The following is a 23,282-nucleotide window of genomic DNA, read 5'->3' on the forward strand; positions in this document are numbered from 1 at the left end:
AGCAGGAACCAGACATTTCACTCTGCATTGGTTTTATACTGTGCCTGAATAGTTTTGTACTACTGTGCTTGAGTAGTTTTGTACTTCTGAAGAAAACACTCAGATCAAACTGCACTGGTTAAAAAGTGAATGTTAAGACTCCACTTACAATTGAAAAGTCTTTAAGGTATAAACATCACATCTTTTAAAAGGAAATAGCATAAGCAATTAGTAATCTTTTTTTTTTAATCTAAGATTATACATATAGGATGTGGGTTGTTGGTTTGTTTTATTTTTTTTGAGGGGGAGCACTATTACAGAAAATCTGTGGTATTTGAGAGGTCACGACACAAAGAAGAATAGCTGGTCTCTAGGTAAATACTAACCTTTCAGTTTAAAATGAATATACAGTGAAAAAGCCAGATAACATATCAATAAGCAAAGTGTGAGTATTATCAGAATAGCAAAATAATGAAAGCTAGCCAATTCTGGAATCTAGGAACTTTGTTTAAAAAAAACCCCAACAACTCACAGTCATATGTGAACGAATCTCTACATCAATTTCTCTGGGGTACTGCTTCTGCCTATTGGCACCACTGCAGTGCCTACCTCCTCTTCCCAGAAGGGTTTTTAGAAAAGTAATGCCAGTTGGTGTTACATTGTAATTAAAGATACATCCTGACTTTGACAAAGACATCATCTTGACTTTGCTGCTGTTGAAGATTAATAACTTCCCCCTAGTCTTCCAAGAGACCAGCTCCATCAGGACTAACAGGGTTAGAAAACCCTGTATCAAGAAAACAAAACACCCTACTGGCCAGGTACCACCTCTGCTCACGGAAAAGGTACTTGTAACAACAGCTTAAGCAGCTGATACACAATCCAACAACCTCTGAGGCGAGAGGGAGTAGCACAGGCAGTGAAGCAGGAAATAAGCCCTACAGATCAAAAAAATCAGCTGCTAAAACAGAACTCACTTAGGCCCCTCCAGTTTGGGAAGCTCTCACCTCTCATCCTGCTCTGAAGTACCAGAGTGACTGTACTAGTGTGCATACTAAGAGCTACACTGAGAGCTCCTGAGAAGAAAAATCTGTTCCACAAAAGTTTGCTTCTTAGAATGAGGAAAAATTCTGCCCACCAAAAAGTATCAGTTGAGATTCGTGGTTGCAGTACTGTACTTAAATCCTGTTTTGTTTGGCTTTCTAAGAGAAAGCCAGTTTTTCTGAACCTTCCAAGGAAGCAGCAGCTAGTCTTAAACACACCTGATGGCTACTGAGAACTACTGAGCATGTGGAGAGCCTCCAAACTTAGTCAGCACAGGACCAGGATACATAGCTGGCAACACAAGAGGCAGGCACAGTCTGCTTCAAAGAATGCTGACCTTAAATATCCAAAACCATTGCTGTATAGTACCCCCCAAAAAATCAAGTATAGTAGTATTCATGATAAAACGAAGTTTAAATAATAAATCAATCACTGGAAACCACCTGGAACATACTGGAGGCCTTAAGCCTGCTTTTGCTGCTCAACCAAGAAAGGTCTAAGTATAAGATACAGAAGAACTACGTAATCAAATTTCAGTTACAGGTGTTTCATCCCAAGTTTTCTAAAACACTCTTGATGATCACAGTAGGAAAAGAAATACACGTCAACAAGAAAAGATGCAATTTTAAATAATAAGAAAGAATCTACGGTTGTCATCACTTTAATAATGGCAAATTTAAAAACACAGAACAAACTCAATGGCTTTGCTGTTCCTCAAATAACAGTGTATCATCTTTACTAGAAATGTCTAGTGGGTAGGACATTTACTTAACACCCTTAGTTTGATCTCTTCTGACTTCTAAATATTTACTTGTTAAGAATCTCTCAGCTGCTTTTCAGGGGAGGCTTTTACATTCTTGCTCTGTGGCAAAAGACACTGCATGAAAAATGTAAATGAAGTTTATTCAGAAGGGTAAATGTGGTAACTAGTGTCCTTTCAGTGACTTTACAGTGACTCATTCTAGACTTTCAAAAAACACATCACTAACATCACACACCACTATTGATAAGAGTAAAAAAAAGTTTCCTGTAATTTGAAAAGATGGAAACAATTTCTTTACTCAACAGTCAGTACTTGGAAAAGTTATTAAACAGAGGTCATAGAAAGGCTTAATTCTAACGAAGTAGTGCTAAAAGTTTAAACTGTGGGGGAGAGAGAACTAGCACAATCATGGATTTCCTTTACAGTTGTTCTCAAAGCAGCTTTGACATGGTTAGAGATAGGGTAAATGTGACAAAATTCTCGGAATCTGCCAGGAAACACCATCAGGAGGAAGTGATGTTACCCCCTGTCCAGATCAACCTAACAAAGAGAAGAATTAATTCTTATAGATAGTTTTTGCTTTAAGATTACTCAGACCTAAAACCAGTTTTCTATATTGCAAGTGTGCTCTCTACCTCCTCAATCCAAACCAGCCATGGATAATTTTAAAGAGGATGCTACAAGTCACCAGTCTGAACAGAAATGGAGGGAAAGGGATTAACCTGCAGAGCAGAGACTGCAGCTGACCCAGCCCTGCTTCCTCAATCTGTCTACACTTTCACTGGCCTAGCGCTCCTCATCCTAGCCAGGTGATTGACTCTAGCTTGCAACAGATTTAACCTTGCCTGAATTTCTCTAAAGCCTCTTTTCTCCCATTTAGTCTGGCCTTCAACTATTGCAAAGAAAGTTTTGGGGTTTTGTTTTTTGTTGTTGTTGTTTTTTAAAAAAAAAAATACAACCAACAAAAATCTGAAACAACACCAAGGGACCAACAGGACTGGCCACATGTGATCAGAAGGAACACTTGCTATTAGGTCAGAAGTGTAGTGAAGCTTGGTAGACTTTTCTTGGCAGCTTTAGGAAAGCACACACAAGCTAAAAGCAATAGGGTTTTAAAGGCTTATATTAAGAAGTTAAAAGCATTTGCTTGTTGCAGTTTGAAGCTATCAGACCAGTTCAGCTGAAAACAAGAAAGAATAATTCCCTGAGGAAACAAACCTGAGGTTTTGCTGATTGACTACAGACATAAAGGGAGACAATATCCATTCTTCAGTCCTGGGTCTCTATCTCTTACAAAAGGATGGGACAAAAGGGGTCAGTACGTGCATGTAGCTTGGTCAAAACAAGTCATTTAGCTATAGGATGTGAACCTCTAACCTTTGCGAGAAAGTAGAACATACCATATTGAAGAGAACAGCTTGTCCCCAGTGTGGAGGTACAAAAAATAGCAGCCCAGCCACCCAAAATCCATCCTTCATTTGTTAATAATTTGCTCAAGTGTCCTGCCCAAAGCCCAGAAGCCTGCTAAATACTTCCAAGCCGTGTTTGCTTCCCAAGGGTTTTATAAGTTGAACTGGCAAGCAAGAGAAAAAGAAAGAGAAGATAAAGGAGAAAAAGGCTGACAAAAGTAAGCCTTTGTTTATACATGACTTCAGGGTTTTTCTTTGTTGCTTCTGGGGCTTAGATATATGCAACATAAGTTAAAATTCAGTTACACTTCAGTTTTGTGTTATTTTTGCTGAGGAATGACTCATATGTTTCTTTTGTTTAAGAATATCTATCATGTACTGGACTATTCTTTGCACTTCAATATGCTTACACAAAAGTTTAGAAGCTTAGCACCAGGAACTGAATGCCTGACTAAGATGAGATGACATTCGGAATATATAAAAAAATAACTTCCTAACATCATAATAAACTGACATCTTGCTGCAGAATTACATCTACTATTAAATGCTAGAACTACCTCCTTCTCCTCCTCTGTCATTATTACTAACCAAAACTAAAAGTGACCCAGAAACTGTGATTTAAATCTAGCATTTGTGTGTGTAACGTCAGATCAGTTCTTATGTGGGAGTAGCGATACTCTGTGTTACAAATTTAACAACAGTGTCTTGCACCTACACCTACACGAACATTTAAAAGAAAACTGCACAATTTAGGTTAAGCATTGCTATGGACCATGTGGATTCGGCACTCAATCCCTAGAGCTTCTTAGAAAAGCACCATCCCCCTCAAAAAAGGGAAGGTTATGTGGTAACTTAACTTCCTCCCTTCATTTTTATCAGCTTTGAAACAATATGACAAGCAGACCTATTTGTGATGCTCCGTGTTAAAAACACAATTACTTTGAGACTGACACCTACACTCCAAGACTGGATAAATGTATTTATGGTATTAAATATTGCATTTCAAGTCATTAAGGCAAGTCCAGTGCCAAAAGGCACTCTGCTGCCTACATCAGGTCACAGCAATTCCAGTGACAAGCTGAATGGCAGAGAATGGAAGGCAGCTCTTTCTCCAATGAGGCAGAAGTTATCTAATTTTCAATTTCCTTAAAAAGTGGCTTTTGTTTAAGCTCTATTATCAATTGCATGCTTTACAGTTTACAAGCTTGTGAGTTAAGGCTTTCCAACTCCATTACTTTTTTTTGGTGCAGGTGTTTCAGAGGCCTTAGAGCATGAGTACCCAAAAAGGAAGTTTTGATCATAAGTTTCATATTTACTGGCAAAACACACTAGTCAAAAATATCTATTTGCTTACAAAAATCTTTCAAAAAAAAAAATCTGTCACAGGCCAATAAAAGCATTTCAAGTGAGATCTAGAGTGTCAAAAATAAGTAAATTGATATTAGAGGAACTTATTTCTACTAAATCACTTTTGTTTTAAATATCTTTATACAGTTAACACTCAAAACCTGTATTTCATAACTGAAGAAGTTGTATTTCAGGCTAGTATAAGTTTGAGATCAACAGTTCACCAAAAGCCTAACAGGCAAGCTCATTAAATTAGAAATGTGAACCACAGCCACAGAATGACTTCATACTCCAGGCTGTATACAAAGGAAGCACAGCCATTCTCATTTGTGCAGAAAAATCAAGAATCTTACTAAGAGACTACGGATCAAGAAATCATTAACAGGTGATCATCTAAGAACAGCAAAAAGATTGGAACTTGAAATCCAGTTTAGTAGGAAACAAAAAACAAGGCCATGTAGAATATGAGAAAAACAGAAAAACATAACTAAAGATTGCATCATGCAAAGTAGTAATTGTGAAAAGGAAGGAGAGATGATGTGGATAAACAACAGAACATGAGACAGTGCAATATCATGACAAAACAGGGACAGTGTAATTTTTGGTTGTATTAGCCAGAGTCATGAAACAGATTACATTCCTGCACGTAACTTTTTACCCGTCGCATGATGAGATATTATAAAAATCCACATGTAATTCTGGCACCCATAACTTAAGCAGAAATATAGAAAAGGAATAGGAGAGCGCTACAAAATGAATGAACACTGATGATTTAATCAGACAAACCACAGAAAACTAAGTCAGCTGTATTTACATTAAAAAATGAACACAATTCTGATTGAGTGACAGCTATCAGAAAAAACAACTGATCATTATGGGATTCACCATTTCTTCATTTCATAAAAATCAAGACTAGAGTACTTTTTGAGAGACCCATATCAGTTAAACAATGATGGCATTTAAAGTCTGTGCTAAAGTAAAAATAATGCAAAATGAGCATTGGCTCCTAACCTACAAATCACATTGTTTGAAGTAACCTTTAAACTTTTTTTTTTGTAAAATGCTAACACATTAGTAGAAGATTGACCTAAACTCAGCTATTCTGTTGTTATCTTATTAGATAAATGATCCATATGCAATGCTCACTGTACTTATCTAAGTATTTCTAATGTACTGATCACAGTATTATCTAAGCATTATGTGATTAAAAGAAATGATTGTTTTATCTTTTAATAAATTTAGTGCCTGCTGCACTAGAGAGAAAATATTCAAAGTGAAAATTCTTATGCAAGCTCCATTAAATTTATTTGTACATTCCATATATGAAGAGCTGAAAAAAAATATGCAAGTAGTTGAGAAATCATAGGGGAAAAAAAGGTTTTGACACAACACAGTAAAGTCATCACCTTGAAGGAAAGATTTCAGAGGGAAGAAAGATGCTGGCAATAGCAGTTTAAAATGAAAGAAAAAAGGTAAACTAGAGAGTAACTAGCTTGTAATTTAGGAATAATAACCGAGAAAACCTTTGCAGATGGGCATAACAGAATTCAGACAGGATAACAGCATATGAGTATAGGAAGGACAGACTACAGTAAGACATAATGATTTCTCAAAGCCAAGAAAATATAAAGAACAATCATTTATGGTTCTCTTATCAAGGGAGCAGTGAATTCATGGGACAGTGAAAGCTCTAAAAGGAACTGAAAGCATACAGAACAACACAAAGGCCAAAGGATGCATCTTCAGATGCTACAGTGACATGGTAGCAGTAGATAACATTTCTGTTTTTAAGATTTACGTAAAGAGAGTAACAGTTTTACAACAAATCCTCCAATACTGGTAATAGCAAAAGAGTTAAGTACAGAAAAGAATGGTTGCTGGAGTCAAAATGTGTGCTTCCCCCCCCATCCCTGATAAAGGATGTTTTCAATCTCACCTACTAATTGGTAAAAATTACCAATTACAATACAAAAAGCAAATACAGAAGGCGGAGTTTAAAGGAGTGTTGCCTGTAGCATGGTTCTCATACAGAAGCAAATATTTACAGCTCACAAGTATGCCCATAATATAGACTTAAGGCCTTTGCTTATAAAGGAGGCACATTCAGCAACACAGCATTATCTCAGTTTGCAAAGCAGTGCATTGTAGTCATAGTAGGTTAATAAGGAAAAAAAATGGAGGAAGAAAACAACCACTAAGTGCAAAAAGTAAGCAATATCAAGTTACACATTTAATGCCATCACTTATTACCTGGATTTCTAATTCAGCAATATGCTGTTGGAGTTCAGCTACAGCTGCAATGCGGTCTGCTTCACGGAGCCGTACTGCCATCACTTCTTCTTTACTCTGAAAGAAGCGATAGATTGAAGCTAACAAATAGTACATTTCAGTTGATTAAAGACTGTGCACTGATTTTACCAAAAATCATTTTAGTAAAGAAAACTTAATACACTACTGTGTAAAACATCATACCTATTCATAAGGCATATTCTAAAGAACTCAAATACAATTTTAAGCCATAGAATTGTGGAATCATCTAATATCAATTCTAAACTATAATAATCTTAAATAAATCTGTGTAGTTTTGAAAACATGCTGGTATCAATTTCCAGATCCAGAAAACAGCTGCCTTGTGTTCCAGAAATGTTATATTGTAAATTAAGAAAAATTATCAACATAAAAAAAATGCTCATGCTTCAACTTCTGACTTTATATATAAACAGCAAAACTACAGAAGGGTTACTTATTTCATCATTCTCTTTGTCTAAAATATTAAATTAAAAAAAACCCAAACACAAAAGCACAGATACTCTCAACCTTATTTAAGTCTAGCTATCTTAGTCACAGTACACAACAAAGATTTGCAAGAGTTTGGAATAAAATTCTAATGCCTGTAACCTACAATCAGACTCCCAGTGTAAGTTTAATCTGTAAGTTTGCCTATAAATGATAGACAATTTGAGTTTGGACAAAAGAGAAGAAAATTTCCTTATTTCTGTTTCATAAGGCAAGCCCTCAAGACTTCAGAGCACAAAACAATATTATATTGTCAGCAGTTTGGTACAACCACAGAGAGAAAACAGTGATAGATATTGAGAGCAATACTTTCAGCTGGAGTGCAAATAATTCTGGGGAAGAAACAGACTAGGCTCAGGTAGACCTGCTTTTATGGCAGACCGATGTAACTCCACAAACTGTAGTTACTGTAAATCAGTTTCAATATTTCAGTTATTTTGATGTGTGCTTCAGACTGACAGTACTTAACCACCCTTCATTAGACAGTTTGGTTGAGACCGAATTGAACATGCCGAAGCTTATTTGTAGTCGCCACTTGAAAACATGCTGATTGTTTAAAAAAAAAAAATCTGTAATGAAGGTACAGCATCTACAGGATCAAATTCACAGCATCTGTAATCACTGGAGTCCATTTCACAGGAACCCATCATGTCGTAGCCAAAGTTTAGCCATTATTGCTAAATTCTGCTGCACAATTGCTCGAATGAAGCCAAACCCACAAGTCCACAGGATTGCGTGTATTTAACTGAAAACTAAAGGACAGACTGGCTTGATTTGACTTTGGTATCCGAGATGAGTCAATAGTGTTGCTGTAAATGGCACTGATGTTTTATCTCTGAAACAGAGCACGTTCTCAATAATTACCACAAAAGTTGACATGGGAGGAAAGACAAGACCAGCGTCGGCACAAAAATCTATTGTTGTAAATTCTTTAGCAAAACTAATTAGAAAGATCAGTGCTGTGATTCAAGAAACAATTTCAAATTAAGTCTTTGCTGTAGAAGCAGCAGTCAGATAAAAAGGGAAAAGCGTTAACAGTACATACCCGTGACAGGAATGAGTTGCTATACAGGTGGTATGAGATGCAACTTGCTACAGAAATTTTAGTTTATGCTTACGTATTTTAAGCTATCCCTCAAGGAAAAATACAAACTCCAGAAATAATGTACCAGTTCTTTCTGCATAGAAAAAAAAACTGGGGTGTTGAAAATCCAAATGTTTTGGGGTTTTTTATACACCTCTTCAAGTAGAAATATTGCTACCTAGCCAAGATGTAGTGACAGAAATAAAACTGCAGCATGATTTCAGATGACTTGAAACAATAGGAAGAAAAAAAATAAAAATCAAACACCAGTTTCTAATGGAATTGGGAATAACAAACTTGCTAGATTTAAGGAGATGCAAGGTAGAACTTTTAACAATATTAAGTGCTACAAAAACTTAATATTTGTCTGCATTGCTCCATAACATTACCCAAAAGATTACTGAAACACTTTCTTCATCAGCTTTGAATACAAAGTCATTATATCAGTAACATATTAAATAGCTTTATTTCAAGTATTTACATAGCAGTAGTCTTTTCAATTCAACCTACCTGCTACTATCTGTGTTTCAAGCCAAGTCTATGTTGGTAGCAACAATATTTAGTAAAGTTACAGATACTGAACCGACTTCTAGAAGGACTGTAGGTATGACAAGTCTGCTGCTACTGCTGGAGGCTAGCTCTTCGCACTTGTAATATATGCCTTACACAGTAGCCGTAGGACACACTGTTTTTTTGAACAACTAATTAGTATTAAAAAAAAGCCAGTAATGTCACGAGGTTTTGGCTTAACAAGCATAACATTTCTCTTTCTACTTTAAACTTCAGCTTTTTTTTCTTTCAAGTCACTTTAAAATTAAAATTTCATTTTCCTCATACAGTGAAATAACCTTAAACAATCCCAAGCAGGAATTTCCTTCATTTATTGTGGTACAGAGGTGGGGAGACAAGGACCTAAAATAGTCTCTTCTATAACAAGAAAAAGACAATATTCATGCATTTGGCATGAATCTTAGATTAAGCTAAAAATCATGCTTCCAGTAGTTTGAATGTGGAAAGCAAGGGACAAGGAAACAGAACGACAATCCTTACAAATCAACTGTCAAAGGAAAATGGCTTTTTATATCATCTAATTTTTCCACTTAACTGTACATTATCATCCAGTTAGAGTTTGAAATTGAAAAGTTTTTTTTAAGTTTGAAACAGCAATACGAAGCTCAATACCAAGTTATGTCCCATTTAAGGAGTGGGAGAACACTTAAACGTGCGTTTATTGTATACTCTTTGTATAGTCAATACAAAAATTTCAGAGTATTGACTCCACCCTCTGAGTCTCCTAAGGATTAATGAGGACCTTCAGTATCAAAAAACAATCAAACAAAAATGCTATGGGTTATATGAAAAGACATGTCATCAAGGTTGTGAATATTTAAAAAAAAAATATAATCTCAGCATTAAAAAAAATATATCACTTAGGAAACCAGTGATTATAGTAAACAAAAACTAGTCAGTAGAAGCAATTTATTCTAGTTAAGATTCAGTGGCTTGTTTCCTAAAAAATTGTGATGGAATTTGATGAGTCAATAGAAGTTAGGTCTTCACCACACTTTAGATTCAGGTTCCATTGGAAACAAATGGAACTGGCAAGACAGTGAGAAAAATGAAAACCTAAAAAAACCCTGAAATACATGGAGTACGTCTCAGTTATTTACTTATCTTAAATTTCTTTAAAATAGAACTGAATAACAAAAAACCAGTCAGCTTAATTTTGCAGAAAGAACTGTAAGGCAAAACTAGCAAGAAATTGCCAATTACAAATTACACACTATGGCTTTAAGTAATGAACACAAGATCAGATTTTACTACACAACTAAATGACCTAGATTTATGCATTACTTTGGAAAAAGAAATTACAAGAAGAAATTAAAGTCTGTAAAAACTGAGAATTCTGATATTGTAGCAAAACTATGCATATTAATAAGGATGTCATTTAATCTCCAGGCTAAGTGACAATGATAAACCACTCAAACTACACTCGATTCATATTGTCCACAGAAGCCTTTGATGGAATTGCAGCTAATGCAGTCTTTGGGGTACATATGGTGTTATAAGCAAAATCTATGTATATTGGATAAAATTGAAAAAGAAGCACTCAACCAATAACAGCGTTCGAATGAGAATAGGAACAAGTAGTGCACATTAAAAAGGTTCATTTACATTAAAGGCAAAACTAAGATGTGATCATGAACAACAAATAATATCACAGCAACTGCTCTCAAGTTGCCAATTCACAGCCACAGTTTAATAAATAGTATTCTGATTATTTGTCTCATATTACAGTACTATTTTTAACATACTAATAAGAATTCCATTTAGAAGTTACTGACTGTTCAGCACTAGCTGATTTCATAAAAGAATATTCATAGCTCTTTCGGAAATACGATTTAAGTAAAAAGTTGTTTTCATGTCTCTAGCAAGTAATATCTTAACTATAGTGATTTGTCAACCAATACTACCCTTTTGTAGTAAATGTCAGCAGCAACTTCAGGAAAATTTTCATCCGATTTAATAGAAAAAAGCTTGCAAGACTTATCTTTTATTTCTTGTCCATATTATGTATGCACAAGTTAAAGACATAAGTTATTAGTAAAGGTAATGGGTTTAGTTACAAAATTGACTAATTAAATCTGACATTCAAACATCAGATTGGGCTCTCTTTTGTGCATTGAGTAATAAAAACGACTTGCCCAGTGCTTTTGGGCCGTCCCTTTAAAGTCTGGTTACTGTTAGGCAATGACTACTGTAACACTGCCTTCTGTAGACCTCCCCATTCAAATACAACTTTTACTCCCTTTTTTGAATCTAAACTAATTCTGCAGTAATAGTCAGTGTTAAAATAATGAACCTCTTCTGTCACTAAAGACAGTCAGAGTACACACCAATCAGAATCTGTTGTGTAAGAGTGTCTTTTTATATATTATACACAGGCACTTTTCTGCATAGAACCACACTTTAAAAGTTTATCTTTGTGGGACCTCTGTCAAAACCTCAAGTGATTTTTGTGAGACGGTAAATTCAAGATGATATTGTCAAATCAGTAAAAGAAAGTTTTGGTTTTGTGATTTCTGCTTTTCAGTGATGACACAATTCTATCCAACAATAGCAGACAAGACTGAAAAGTATATATATACACACGTTAGTACACAAATTCTATTCACAATGTTGTTTACCTTGCATTCAATCTCTGCTTGTCTACGTTTTGCTTCATTCAACTGAGCAAGAAGTCCTTTGTTCTGTGCAGAAAGATACTGTACCTTCCCCTGTAGGTTGGTAACCTCTTGCTCTGCCCTTCGTAAATGGTTACTATTGATCTGATTCTGAAATTTGTGACCGAAAAAAAAGGGAAGAAAATGGATGTTAATGAAAGATCTTCAATATTAATATAACTCCCCGAAGCCTGACAAGAAAGACTTACAGATCATATACTATAAAGAACTTTTGTTGAAAAAGCATTCAGAATTTTCTAAGTGTAATCAGAAAAGTCTGCATGACATTTGGTTTATGACCAGGATATTCAAACTGTTCTTAAACAATCGATGACTCACTGTAAGAACATTATTGCAAACCTCCTGTACATCTGTTTTTCCCAATCTCTTGCTTAGGTATGGCAAAGATTTTATGAACTTGTATACCAACTACAGCAACAAGCTGATACATCCAAGAAACATCAGGTATGTCAGAAATACTATGTGTACGTTTCTGTCCAGTGAATTCCTGAAAGTAACAAGGCACCTTAATAAAGATCAGTGCATCAGTTCAAGTCACACCATTTTTATATGAAGCTGTGCATAAACCAGTACATAAAACAAGAATCACCGCATTTCTGTCAAATGATAGCTAATAATAAACATACACAAAGATTCGATACATACTGAAGTGAGAAGTACCTAAAGGTCTAGTGATTTTAATATGTGTAATCCAGACAGCAGGATACCTATGCCCCCTGCTGACTAAAATACACAGATGGGGAAAAAGCAACAAAACAAAAGCACATGTTAACTGTAGAGAAACAGTATTAATACTTCAATGATAAGTTTAAAAGTTAAGGTAAGAAGAAATTTTTATTCAGTTGGTATAAAGTGGTGCCTCTGTCAGAAATAAGCCACCATGTGGCTTGCAGTTAGCTCAACTCTCTTCACTAGCACATCCTTATGTACTGTCCTGGTTTCTGGGATTGCTGAAGTTTATCAAGTAAAGTTATTGTTTGTTTAGCCTTTTGGATGCACAGGTCTCCTTCAAGTAACAGTTACATTTAGCAGGTATTTCACGGGAAGATTTCTCAAAAGCCTGTTACAAATCCTTCTCAATCAACAGCACATTGTGCTTATTGATTCAGTCGAGAGTTCACTAATATAATACAAACTCGCCAACTTTAGTGCACTTTCATTTCAGATTTGTTTGCTTAATAACAACTTACTCTCTAGTGATAAAAAAAAAGATCTTGGCAGGCAAGTTATTTTTGTCTTTTCTGCACAAGTCTCAGAAATTGTGAAGAATGGTTTTCTTTTCTGGCACATGAAAGGTGCTAAAAAAACCACCTGACAATATGCCATTGTTTCACTGACAGTCCACAGTTTAGTAACCAGATTAATGACCTCAGCAGATAGTATTTAATCTAGTATAGGCAATTTTACTAGAAGAACTAGAATTATTATCAGAATCATCAATAAGGTCCGTGAAATTTAAAGCACCTTCAGCGAACTTTTGTTGTTACACCAGTTACAGTTTAATGAATTAAGATTCACACACATTCACAGACTCTACCAGCTAGTCCAAATGAGAAATTCAGAAAGCTTAGCCCTGGAAAAGACTGAAGAGGAGACATCAAATTGAGTTGGACTGTATGCACTAGATTCTTCCCTCCTAGTCAATGTATTAAAAAAGTGCATTTTGGAATGCACTTCCTAGTCATGCCTGTAGATGGTAAAGACCACCATTGGATATCTACCATATGACACCAGTTTGTGAACATTCAGCTCAATTCACACATGCTAGTGTTCAATAACATACCTGTGTTTCCATCTCCATCATTCTTTGTTTGGTCTCTTTCAGTTCAGCCTGAGTTTCTGCTTCTCTCAATCGGACTGTCATCAGCTCATCCTGTAGCTCATTCACTGTGTTTTTTCTGGGAGGATCTTTCCATCTTCCACTAGTACGAGCTAGATGACGCTAAAACAATAGCATGCCATTGCTGATAATGCCTGATCTTTCCTGGTGTTCACTTATTTCATGTAAGGTCTCAGAGTTATACAGGGACAAGTTGCTATAGTGCTCCTGTTTGTCCTAAAAACTAGAAATCTATGTAAACTTACTAGTTTTAAGAACAGACAATTAAAAAGCTGAAGACAGTAATTCCCAACTACAGTAAGTCTGTGAATTGCAAGTATATCCTAAGACTTCGGCCTATTTCTAGCCCTTACTAACATTTAGTGAAGTAGGAATACTGATCAGGTACTTCCTTTCTACCAGAATGGTTAGCTGGTAGCACAGGGTGTCTATAATGAGGGACCAATTTCTAACATAATTTTGAAGTCAAGTTTCTTGTGACAGCTGCATTTAAATATTTTTTTCATGTCAGCAGCTTGATCTACCATCACTACTTTTTACTTGATCTCTACATCTCAAGATTTTGTAGCGTCTTGCTCTATCATCATTCATTGAAAATATAAATTGTTAAGAATGTATTGTGACCCATACCTGCCAGTGTTCCTCCAAATCTTTGACTTGCTGCCTTAGTTCTTTAAGGCCCATCAGAGCTTCTGCTTCTCTTAATTTTACTGCAATCAGTTCTTCTTGTAGTCTAGCAACATTTTCTTCATCAGGGAGAGAGCTGTTCCTCTGCAACAAGGACCATAGTCTTAAATATATGTATTTAATAAAATCGTGCTTAGTGAGACCCACTCTAAGAATATAGGCATGAAATGGTAACTCTTCTTACTAACCAAACTTTCGTAGGTACTACATATTCCTTGAAAAATAAAATCCCTCAAAAATTTAAGTTCCTGGATATAGTGAGTGTGAATAAATATCTTCCAACTGCCAACTATAGAAAAAATTGACAAGGTAATTTTAGATATTGACTTTCAGATTTCCCTGGATGGTACCCTTAACAAAGCATTATTTACACTATTTTGCACACATCATCAAAAATACTGAGAGAAATCTGAAAAATTTTGAGCTAGTTGATAAAATTAAAGCAAATGAAGAATTGAAATTACACCTTTACAGTTATAAATTACAGGAAAAATAATAAATGGAAATTTATTTTTTGGGAAGGTGGTCATCTGCCTTTGAAAAAGAGAAAAGATATATTGACAAACGAACCATCCATTAATATTTATAAACAACCACCAGTTAAGGAAAGGTCTTATAGATGAAAGTGCATGAATGTTTACAAAAGACACATGAGGAAGAAGTAGAAAGACTAGAGAAAACTAAACAGAAAACAGGAAAACACATGGCGGAGTGACCTGGGGAAACTAAAACAGTGATGAAAGCATAATAATGGAAGTCAGGGGGAAAAAAAACAGCAGGGGAGAAAAAGAAAGTTGTCTGCCTAACTGCAATATTCCTACATCAAATCATTGGTCATCCAATACTCAAAGTTGAACTGTGCTTTGTACTGTATTTCTCAGTAGTAATTTTCAGCAAAATCGAGTAATTTTGTAGATATGTAATACTGCGACAGTTGCCAGGTTTCTTGAGAGTTGAGATTGAAGTACATTATTAACATTAACAGAACACAGCACAACAGCCATTTATTAGCTCCATGTTTTAAAATCATGGTATCTGAGTATTGGCAAATATAGGGAATAATAGGGTGTGTTTCTGGATGTTTACATCACCGTCAGTATAGCCATGCAAGTCTTGGGTTACTGAGCAGAATTCTCTCAGATTACATGACACATTACTAACAGCAGTAAAGAACTGTATTTGTAGGAATTTGAGGGAGTTAACTTCAGTCACTTTCTCATGTGCCTAAGTTCATTATGACAGGCCGAAATACTACAATACATTTGAGTTGTCTGGTACACTGGAATTTCCTCCACAGCTCCAGCTTTTCTTCACATACAAGTTTTCAGCGTACGCTACCTTCATGTTGATGAAAGTTAAGTAAAGTAGTAGTCTCTTTCTGAACTTTGAAAAATACCCTAGATCTGGAATTCTCGTTGATGTTCAGTACAGTAAAAGCTACCACACTACTAGCCTGTCAAGACTCCAATGAAGCCCCTCAGATAAATAAAAAAATTAAATCTTGACTCTGGTAGGTTAACCCAATTAGCTGGTAAGTTCTGGTGACATTCCTGAGTATACAGCTCTTTAAAATTTCCATGAGGACACAATTCCCAAAGCCAATACAACAGGATCTGAAAAGCATGCTTTACATTAGGTCAATTAATGGTTTTTTTCTTTTTTTTTTTTTTAAATTTTATTTTGCAGTTAAGTTTTTCTTCAAAGAAAGTTAAATGTTTGACAGATGGTTTAAGTAAAGCTCAAACTCTGGCATCAGTAAGTTACACTTTGGGATGGCACCCAAAAAGCAGGAGAGATTTTGATACTAAACAGTGGAAGCATTCTTTCCCTGCCTATAATGGGACGAAGTGGGAGACACTCAAGAACTCAAGACCCGAGAATGCTAATATTGAACTCTTTCCTCCTCCCCTCCCAAACTTCAGTTTCACATCACCTCAATGCTTGCCCTAAGCCTACTGCTTTTGTTGCAGTATATAATTTTGAAACAATTGTTTGTAAACAATTGTTTGTAAACAATTGTTTACAGTAAACTGATGTCTACTGTAAAGACTACCAGAATCCAAGCTTTCCACTGCAGTGAGCTTCAAGAACAGGAGAAAAGTAATCTGTCCTTCACAAACCTTTCCCAGAGCACTCAGATCTTAGGTTTTTTGCTACATTAACTTCAGGTTTGAAAAGCATCTTGCAATCACGAGAACATAAGAGAAGATTCTAGAGCACAGTTATGCAAAGAATTACAGGGACCTGTATTCTGTTTCTAGGGCTATTTTGTACAGACGGTCCTGGTTTGATTTACCTTTTCCATCTCTAGAACTTTATCTTGCATCTCCTTCAGGGCACAATGGGATTCTGCTTCACTCAGTCTGGCTTGGACCAGCTCTTTTTCCAGCTGTAGCACAAAGTCTTCACTGTATCGTGAACTGCATTTATGCTACAAAGTTTGCAGAAATATGTTTAGTACAAAGCACAGATGGTTTTAAAGGGGTTTTATATGCCAGATTTGGAGTGAAAAGTATATTCAAATGCTTAACATTAGGAATACTGACTTAAGATCAACAGAAGTGCTTACCTTATACGTCTACTAACACAACCATCCAGACTGCTAACAATAAGAACCCTAATACTATGCCTCTCAAACAACTGCACCTCCACACAGCCAAACATGTAAGACCAAACAGACCCCTATTAGTACTGAGGAGCAACAACTCACACTCTTCTGTCATTGTTACGCACACTGAAAAATTCTCAAAGGATCTGTGATAATTTTGTGATATGCCAAAAAAGTTGCTTAGGAAAGACTAGCTTATTACAAGGTCAATACAAGTATATCTCTTGATTCCTATTCACTTAAACTCTGATTCAACAGAAGACTTCCATAATCTTGGATTTAAAACAAAGCCATGTATGCTTCAATGCACAACCACTTTGGTTTGCCCCTTTCTTCCACTCCAACCCTTGGTTCTCATTTGCTCACACTATACATATTCCTTCTGAGATTCTCTTCTAGAGAAGCCTTGCGGATTTATGAGAAAAAGCCAGGCACAAGTAGCAGCATAGCCCCTTTAGACAGGCAGCATAGGCCCAAGCTACAAAAAACTTTGGTTCTTTCCACACAAGACTTACTCCAGGACTATCCCCAGCCACTTTTGCACACCCAAACACATTCCCTCAGTAATAAAACAGCAGTTCAGAACTTAAGGTCATCCTTTCCAAACTACAGGGGGAAGGGAAAAAAAACCAAACAGTTCCGCTCAAGTAAGTTAATTCATCATTAACTTATTTCTTGACTGTTGATTAGCCAGAATTAACAGTGAGATCTATCCCTTCAACTTGCTAAAGCTTCATGGAACTGCATCTTTCAACAGATACATCCAACTGAAGTCATACTAAGCCTTTGTATTCAAAAACCCCACTTAACTTTTCCTCCAGTCAATAGATACAAAATACATTTTATTTCTTCCTTGAATTGTTTTAAAATTACTTAAGATTCACCACAGATTGTGAGACTTGCTTGACAGGCCATGCCATCCTAAATCAGCATTTAAATTTGGGGCGGGGGGGGAAGAGTGTTGAAACCCCCAAAGTGTAGTTCCCTAGTTACTGTGTATGCATAGCTACACTGAAAATTAAGTTTGAATGGAAGTCATTTAATACATCTTCAGTGCCATTAACTACATTGTGAAGAATAGATACTATACCTGGATTCATAGATGAAGTTTATTCCATTAACAATGCAACTTTAAAATCCATAGTGTTCATTATACTAAAGATACAACTATTTCTTAATTTTATGTTTGCATCAAACAATTTCATTTTCTGCATCTAAATACAGCTGTCAAAATTCAGTTCCATAAGCTTCTGTTAGGGTATGATATTCCCTGACCTTTAACACACAGACCAAAGGCAAACAAGACAAAACAATTTTCAACATGTAACTACATGGTCAAGGAAATAGTTTTTAATTTATTTTTATACTTCTGCATCCCAACTAAGCCTTTCATCATGACTTACAGTACGATCCAAATTCAAAGTCTACACTAACTCATCTTAGTGTTAGAATTTATTGTATTTCTTATAAATATATGTCTACAGGGAGCTATAATAGAGGGGATACGTACAGAGCATTAAAAGGCAAAAATAGCTCATGCAAGCAGTCTTCAGTGTCACTGAGAGTATCCATTTAAGTGCTCGTCCTCCTTAACTGTGCAGTTGAACACACATGGAACGCTTAATGTACAAAGATCATAATATAATTAATATTAACTTTCACTTATACAATATTAACTTAATTCATATTCTTTTCAACCCACATAGTGTCTTTGCCTCAGCAAGCAGTGGAGGTAGCCCTGATCTGAGTGTGAGGAGAGGGTGGGTGGACAATGCTGATGTGTTTCTACAATTGCTTCACGTGATACGGGAGCATGAGTAGCATACGTATGTAACAACATGCAGAGAATAAGCAACAGCTCTTTCTTATTCCCTGGCTGTTTGTACAAGTTCATCAGATGATACACACAGCAAATTAAATGGACTCTAAGTTTCTTGTTCCAGATTTGGCTTGTGATACATATGGAACAAGAACGAACTCAGTGTGCTTTCCTCAGGTAAGAAGTCCTCTTATACTTTCCAGGAAATTGAGAGAAAACAGCAGATTTGAAGAGCTGAATACATCCTGATTTTGCAACAATATGTAAGTGTACTCCAAAAAGTTTTCGACTACAAAAATCTAACTGATGTTTGTCAAATAATAAGTAACGGAAAGTGTAAGAAAAGTTACTTATCCAGTTTCAGGCACAAGTCATGCCTTCTTTAAATCTGTCTTTAGATTTCATCTGCCTAAGAAATGTGCTAGGAGTACTTATCTATTTACCCACAACAAACATTAAATCAAGTCTTGATAGACTGGCAAAAAAAAAAAAATACAGGCAAGCTCAAAACAGATTTAAAAAAACAATATTCACAAGGTCAAAGTTGTCAGTTTTGCTCCTTAAAAAACAACATACAATGTTAATATTTAGTATATAAAGTTAACACAAGTTTATAGTCAAAACAATGTTTGAAAACTACTTTAAAACTGCCTTCTTTAGCAAAAAAATGCTTTTATGTATTTGTCTTAAGCCCTACAATTTGTGACAAAAACCACAATGTGAATCCAGATTTCCAGGCACCAGCCAAACGTTTTAACCACGGTAACACTATTTTTCTTGCCTGTGTTGAAAATATGTTTGTAATATAAAGCACTAAAAATGTAGCTCTATAGCCATTTACTTCTGAAAGAAACAAGTCCTTGCTCGGCTTCACAAAACTGGATTTATTTGCCCATAACTTTTCTTAAAATCTCAGAAATAGTAAGATCTCGGAGACTGACACAACCTTTCCTAACATTATTTTGGCCGATGACAGATTATTACATGTAATTACAGAATGCTTTTCCAGTACTCTATACTGAAGGGCAACTAACAGATAGTCCAGCAGTTGCCCAGCTAACTTTCGTTCCACATTTAGGCACTAACTGTAGTACTTTACTCAATACAGTATTTTTATTTTCTGCTTTTTGCTTGCAAATCAGAACGTCATATAAAAAATTATATTGTAAAATAAAGTTCCATAAGGTTGCAACACTCATTTACACGCATATATTCCCTATACCAGTTATTATGCTCTTAATTATTATCAATCATTTTAACATGAGTTCCTGAAAAAAAAACCAAACAAGTATGCATTATGGAGTTGCTGTAACAATAACCAAATACATGGCTATAGATTACCTTGCAAAATGCATATGCTTCCATCTGAATGTTTAGTCAGTTAAAATTCTATCTTCATGTAATACACTTGAAGAGCCTTCTTAAAAATAAGGTGTGAACCAATTTTAGCTTGAACTGCCTGTCATTTCTCAGATTCAATTTTCAGGCATTCAGATGTAACCATTGAAAATCAGAGTATCCCTGGAAAGACTGAGATTTGTGTTCTGGAGGTGTATAACTAGCACAGAACGTTCGATTATTCATTTTTCTACATCCTGCAGAAGCTACCTTTTTCATTTAGAAACAATAGGAGAAAAAGGACAGAGAAAAAACCTTCAGCTCATAATTATCAGGAGTAGGTTAGAATAGGCTGATTACCCTCACCCCAACTCCTCAAATACCATCGCTCTTAGTATGCCTCAAAAGAAAATTTTCTGTATTCTGTTGAACTCAGGCACAACTTCCTCTATGCAGTTATGATTTACTAGCAGCATGAGGAAGAAACTACCTTCCCCTTAATCTTTTGGTTACCCACCACATCTAGAAGTCTTTGGCAAGTTTCTATATTTAAAGATTAGACATGCCAAAGACAGATCGGTACCGTTCTCTTCAAAACCCTCCAGGCAAACATTTTGGTAGCTAAAGCACTGAACTCCAAGAGCACTTCAGAATATTAATAGCTTTATAATTATTTTTTCCTAGTTATCAATATAAAAAACTGTACAGGTCATACACTGTTTTTAAAGACCTTACGCTGCCAGACTTGCTCTCTACTAAGATGTAAAAGTTCACATCCAAAGTAAAATTAAGTATGAAATCTCCATCTCAAACCTTACTATTTTCCACTTCTTTTTCCTCTTCCAAATGACATTAAATATATTCAGAAATATGCAGAATACATTTGATGACACTTAATATGTGATTTATTATATGATCATTAGTACTATTTTCAGGTTGTCTCAGAGAAGTATTATAGCAGGACTTCCCTTCCTTTCACTAAGAAACAATGGTAAGAACCTCTCTAAGTAAACCTTGATCTTTAAGGTCCCTTCCAACCTAAACCATTCTATGATTCTAAGTAGACACTTAGACAACTAAGACTAAGACAACACTTTATTACAAAGTCATTCTGGTTCAGTCAAAAACTCCCTATAAATACTTCAGTACAGGAAAAATTAAAGTTGCATGTAATTTGGGCTTCTAGTCTTGGACTTCAGACAAAAGAATACTCCTCTACCCATCTCTGTATTCAGCCTTACAAAGAAGTGCTGCAATGGAAAATTTCTTCATACATACATGCATCCTGGAGACACCTTTAATACTTACCTTTAAGCCACCCAACTTGTGCTATTAAATCTCACAGAACAAACCTTAGGTTATATTTAAATACAAATGCATAACCTTTTAACAAAGAAAATATTAGCCTTCCTAGAAATACTATGGTTTATATAGTATTTTTGCTACCAACAAAACAAAAAACACGACTCCTGCCTCATGATTCACAAGCAAACCGGGTTGTGTTTTGTTTCTTTTTTTTTTTTTTATATCCCATAGTGTTGTTCAGAAGAGGCAGCTGCAAATATCTGTAGTCAGTGCTTTTCATACATTCCTATTCAGAAATTCATACCTGAACTGTACAGTTTCTATCATGTGGAAACAGACAACTCAACTTTGGAAAAGATGTAGATTATAAAATACGTAGGATAGATGCTGTACATTTAAATAAGTACAGATAAACTATGTAGCCATTTATAAGTTTACTATGCAATCCTTTTTGCTAATCATAAGCAAAACAAATAATTGGAAGGAAAAAAGCATTAAAGCAGATACTTGTAAGACAATATTAGAGAGGAGCACTGCTAAGAGCAAAGCTACTGGCACTTGGAAGTGGCAAAAAGACTTACCGGTGTACTCTACTTGAAGTGAAATACCAAAATTCAAAAGAAATTGATGGATTTCCACTAGGTGGTGCCCTAAGTGCATGCAACTGTTTACATTTGTTGCTCCTATATCCATGCTTGCAAACAAAGTAAAAAAGCCTGATCAATTACAAATCCCACTGAAGCTGCAGAATCTAGGGAACTACTAATTGAAACCATCTTAACACTTTCACCACGTTGTCTAAGTTAATTCAGACAGTCCTCAAAACCACAGTGGTATTCCTTGCACTTCAGAGTTAGCCAGCTACTAGGCACAAATCCCTCTATAAGTACATGGATTCAGAACCTCAGTTCTAAGCATAGTCAGACTATTTCCTATTGTCATGCTCACACTTGAGCGGAGGAAAACAAGGCTGCAAGCATGCAGGACAGGAAGTGTGGCTCTTAAATTAACTGCCCATTCTTGCATTTTACTTGCTTTCCACTCCTGCAGTACCTGTCCAATCTTTTGTCCCCACAGCTCCAATCCAACCAATTTTGCAATCCAGTTATCTGTAGTTTTGCTCAGGACCATTTCTCATGCCTTGCCAACCTGCCAGGCTTCCCTATCATTGCTACTTAATGAGGTCCCCAGCATAATTAAAAGCATTGGTTTTAAAATTTGTATTACTCATCAACTAATAGATAAACATAGCATTTTAGTCTCTTTTAATAACTTTTAATTGAATACAGGTAAGTAACATAGATGCCTCCAAAAACACATTCTAAAAGCATGTGTACTATTGTAATCAGACAGTAAACAGCTGGCTACTCAAGCCAGTACTATACGCATTTCTCATTTTATTTCACTTGAAAGATTACAACATATCTAAAATTTTGAAAAGCATTGTTAGAACATCCCCATCTTCCTAATCATTTCTTCATTTTTTTCCCCAAAGAAATTGCTAAAGTTAAATAAAAAACAGCATTAGACATTACTTCTCAACAGCTCATTAATAACTCCTTGCAACTATTTAAAATATGTACCTTTTTTAAACTGAAATGCATTAAACAGATAAAATAAACTATTTCTATAATGTTGCATTTAATTTATGATTTCTTTTCAGTCTAACAGTAAATCTCATCTCCACCTTCCAAGATGAGTTACAAGTACTTCCAGAGCTTTGGTGAAGGATAGGTAAAAGAAACTGCTGGTAAGCAGCTGCAGTATGCTGTAGTTCTAAAAAAAGTAGTATTTCATATACCTGAAATACCCAGGGCTTCAGACAAGTACTTAGATATCACTTACTTAAAACAATATGAGCATATTCACATCAATATTGCTAGCACATAATTTATTCAGCATGTGAAGACTGCTGAAACTGCTTCCCTCCCTCACTCAAGAGAAGATTTGAGCACTTTAAGTGGCTTAGAGAAAGTAACTTCAGTCTCACCGTAAGTCTGAAGTCTTGCACATAATGC

General features: G+C 35.6%; 1 protein-coding gene across 1 annotated transcript in view; it reads right to left on the reverse strand.

Moving 5' to 3' along the window:
* EVI5 (ecotropic viral integration site 5) overlaps positions 1-23,282 on the reverse strand; it is a 70,074-nt gene that overhangs the window by 26,791 nt on the left and 20,001 nt on the right. The window contains exons 13-17 of the mRNA XM_009884741.1: positions 16,491-16,625; positions 14,138-14,278; positions 13,451-13,609; positions 11,611-11,757; positions 6,793-6,888 (exon numbers count right to left, since the gene is read on the reverse strand). Coding sequence (XP_009883043.1) covers positions 6,793-6,888; positions 11,611-11,757; positions 13,451-13,609; positions 14,138-14,278; positions 16,491-16,625 — 678 coding nt within the window. The remainder of the gene's footprint in view (positions 1-6,792; positions 6,889-11,610; positions 11,758-13,450; positions 13,610-14,137; positions 14,279-16,490; positions 16,626-23,282) is intronic.

The sequence above is a fragment of the Charadrius vociferus genome, unplaced genomic scaffold (genome assembly GCF_000708025.1).
Source record: "Charadrius vociferus isolate BGI_N301 unplaced genomic scaffold, ASM70802v2 scaffold163, whole genome shotgun sequence".
NCBI lineage: Eukaryota > Metazoa > Chordata > Aves > Charadriiformes > Charadriidae > Charadrius > Charadrius vociferus.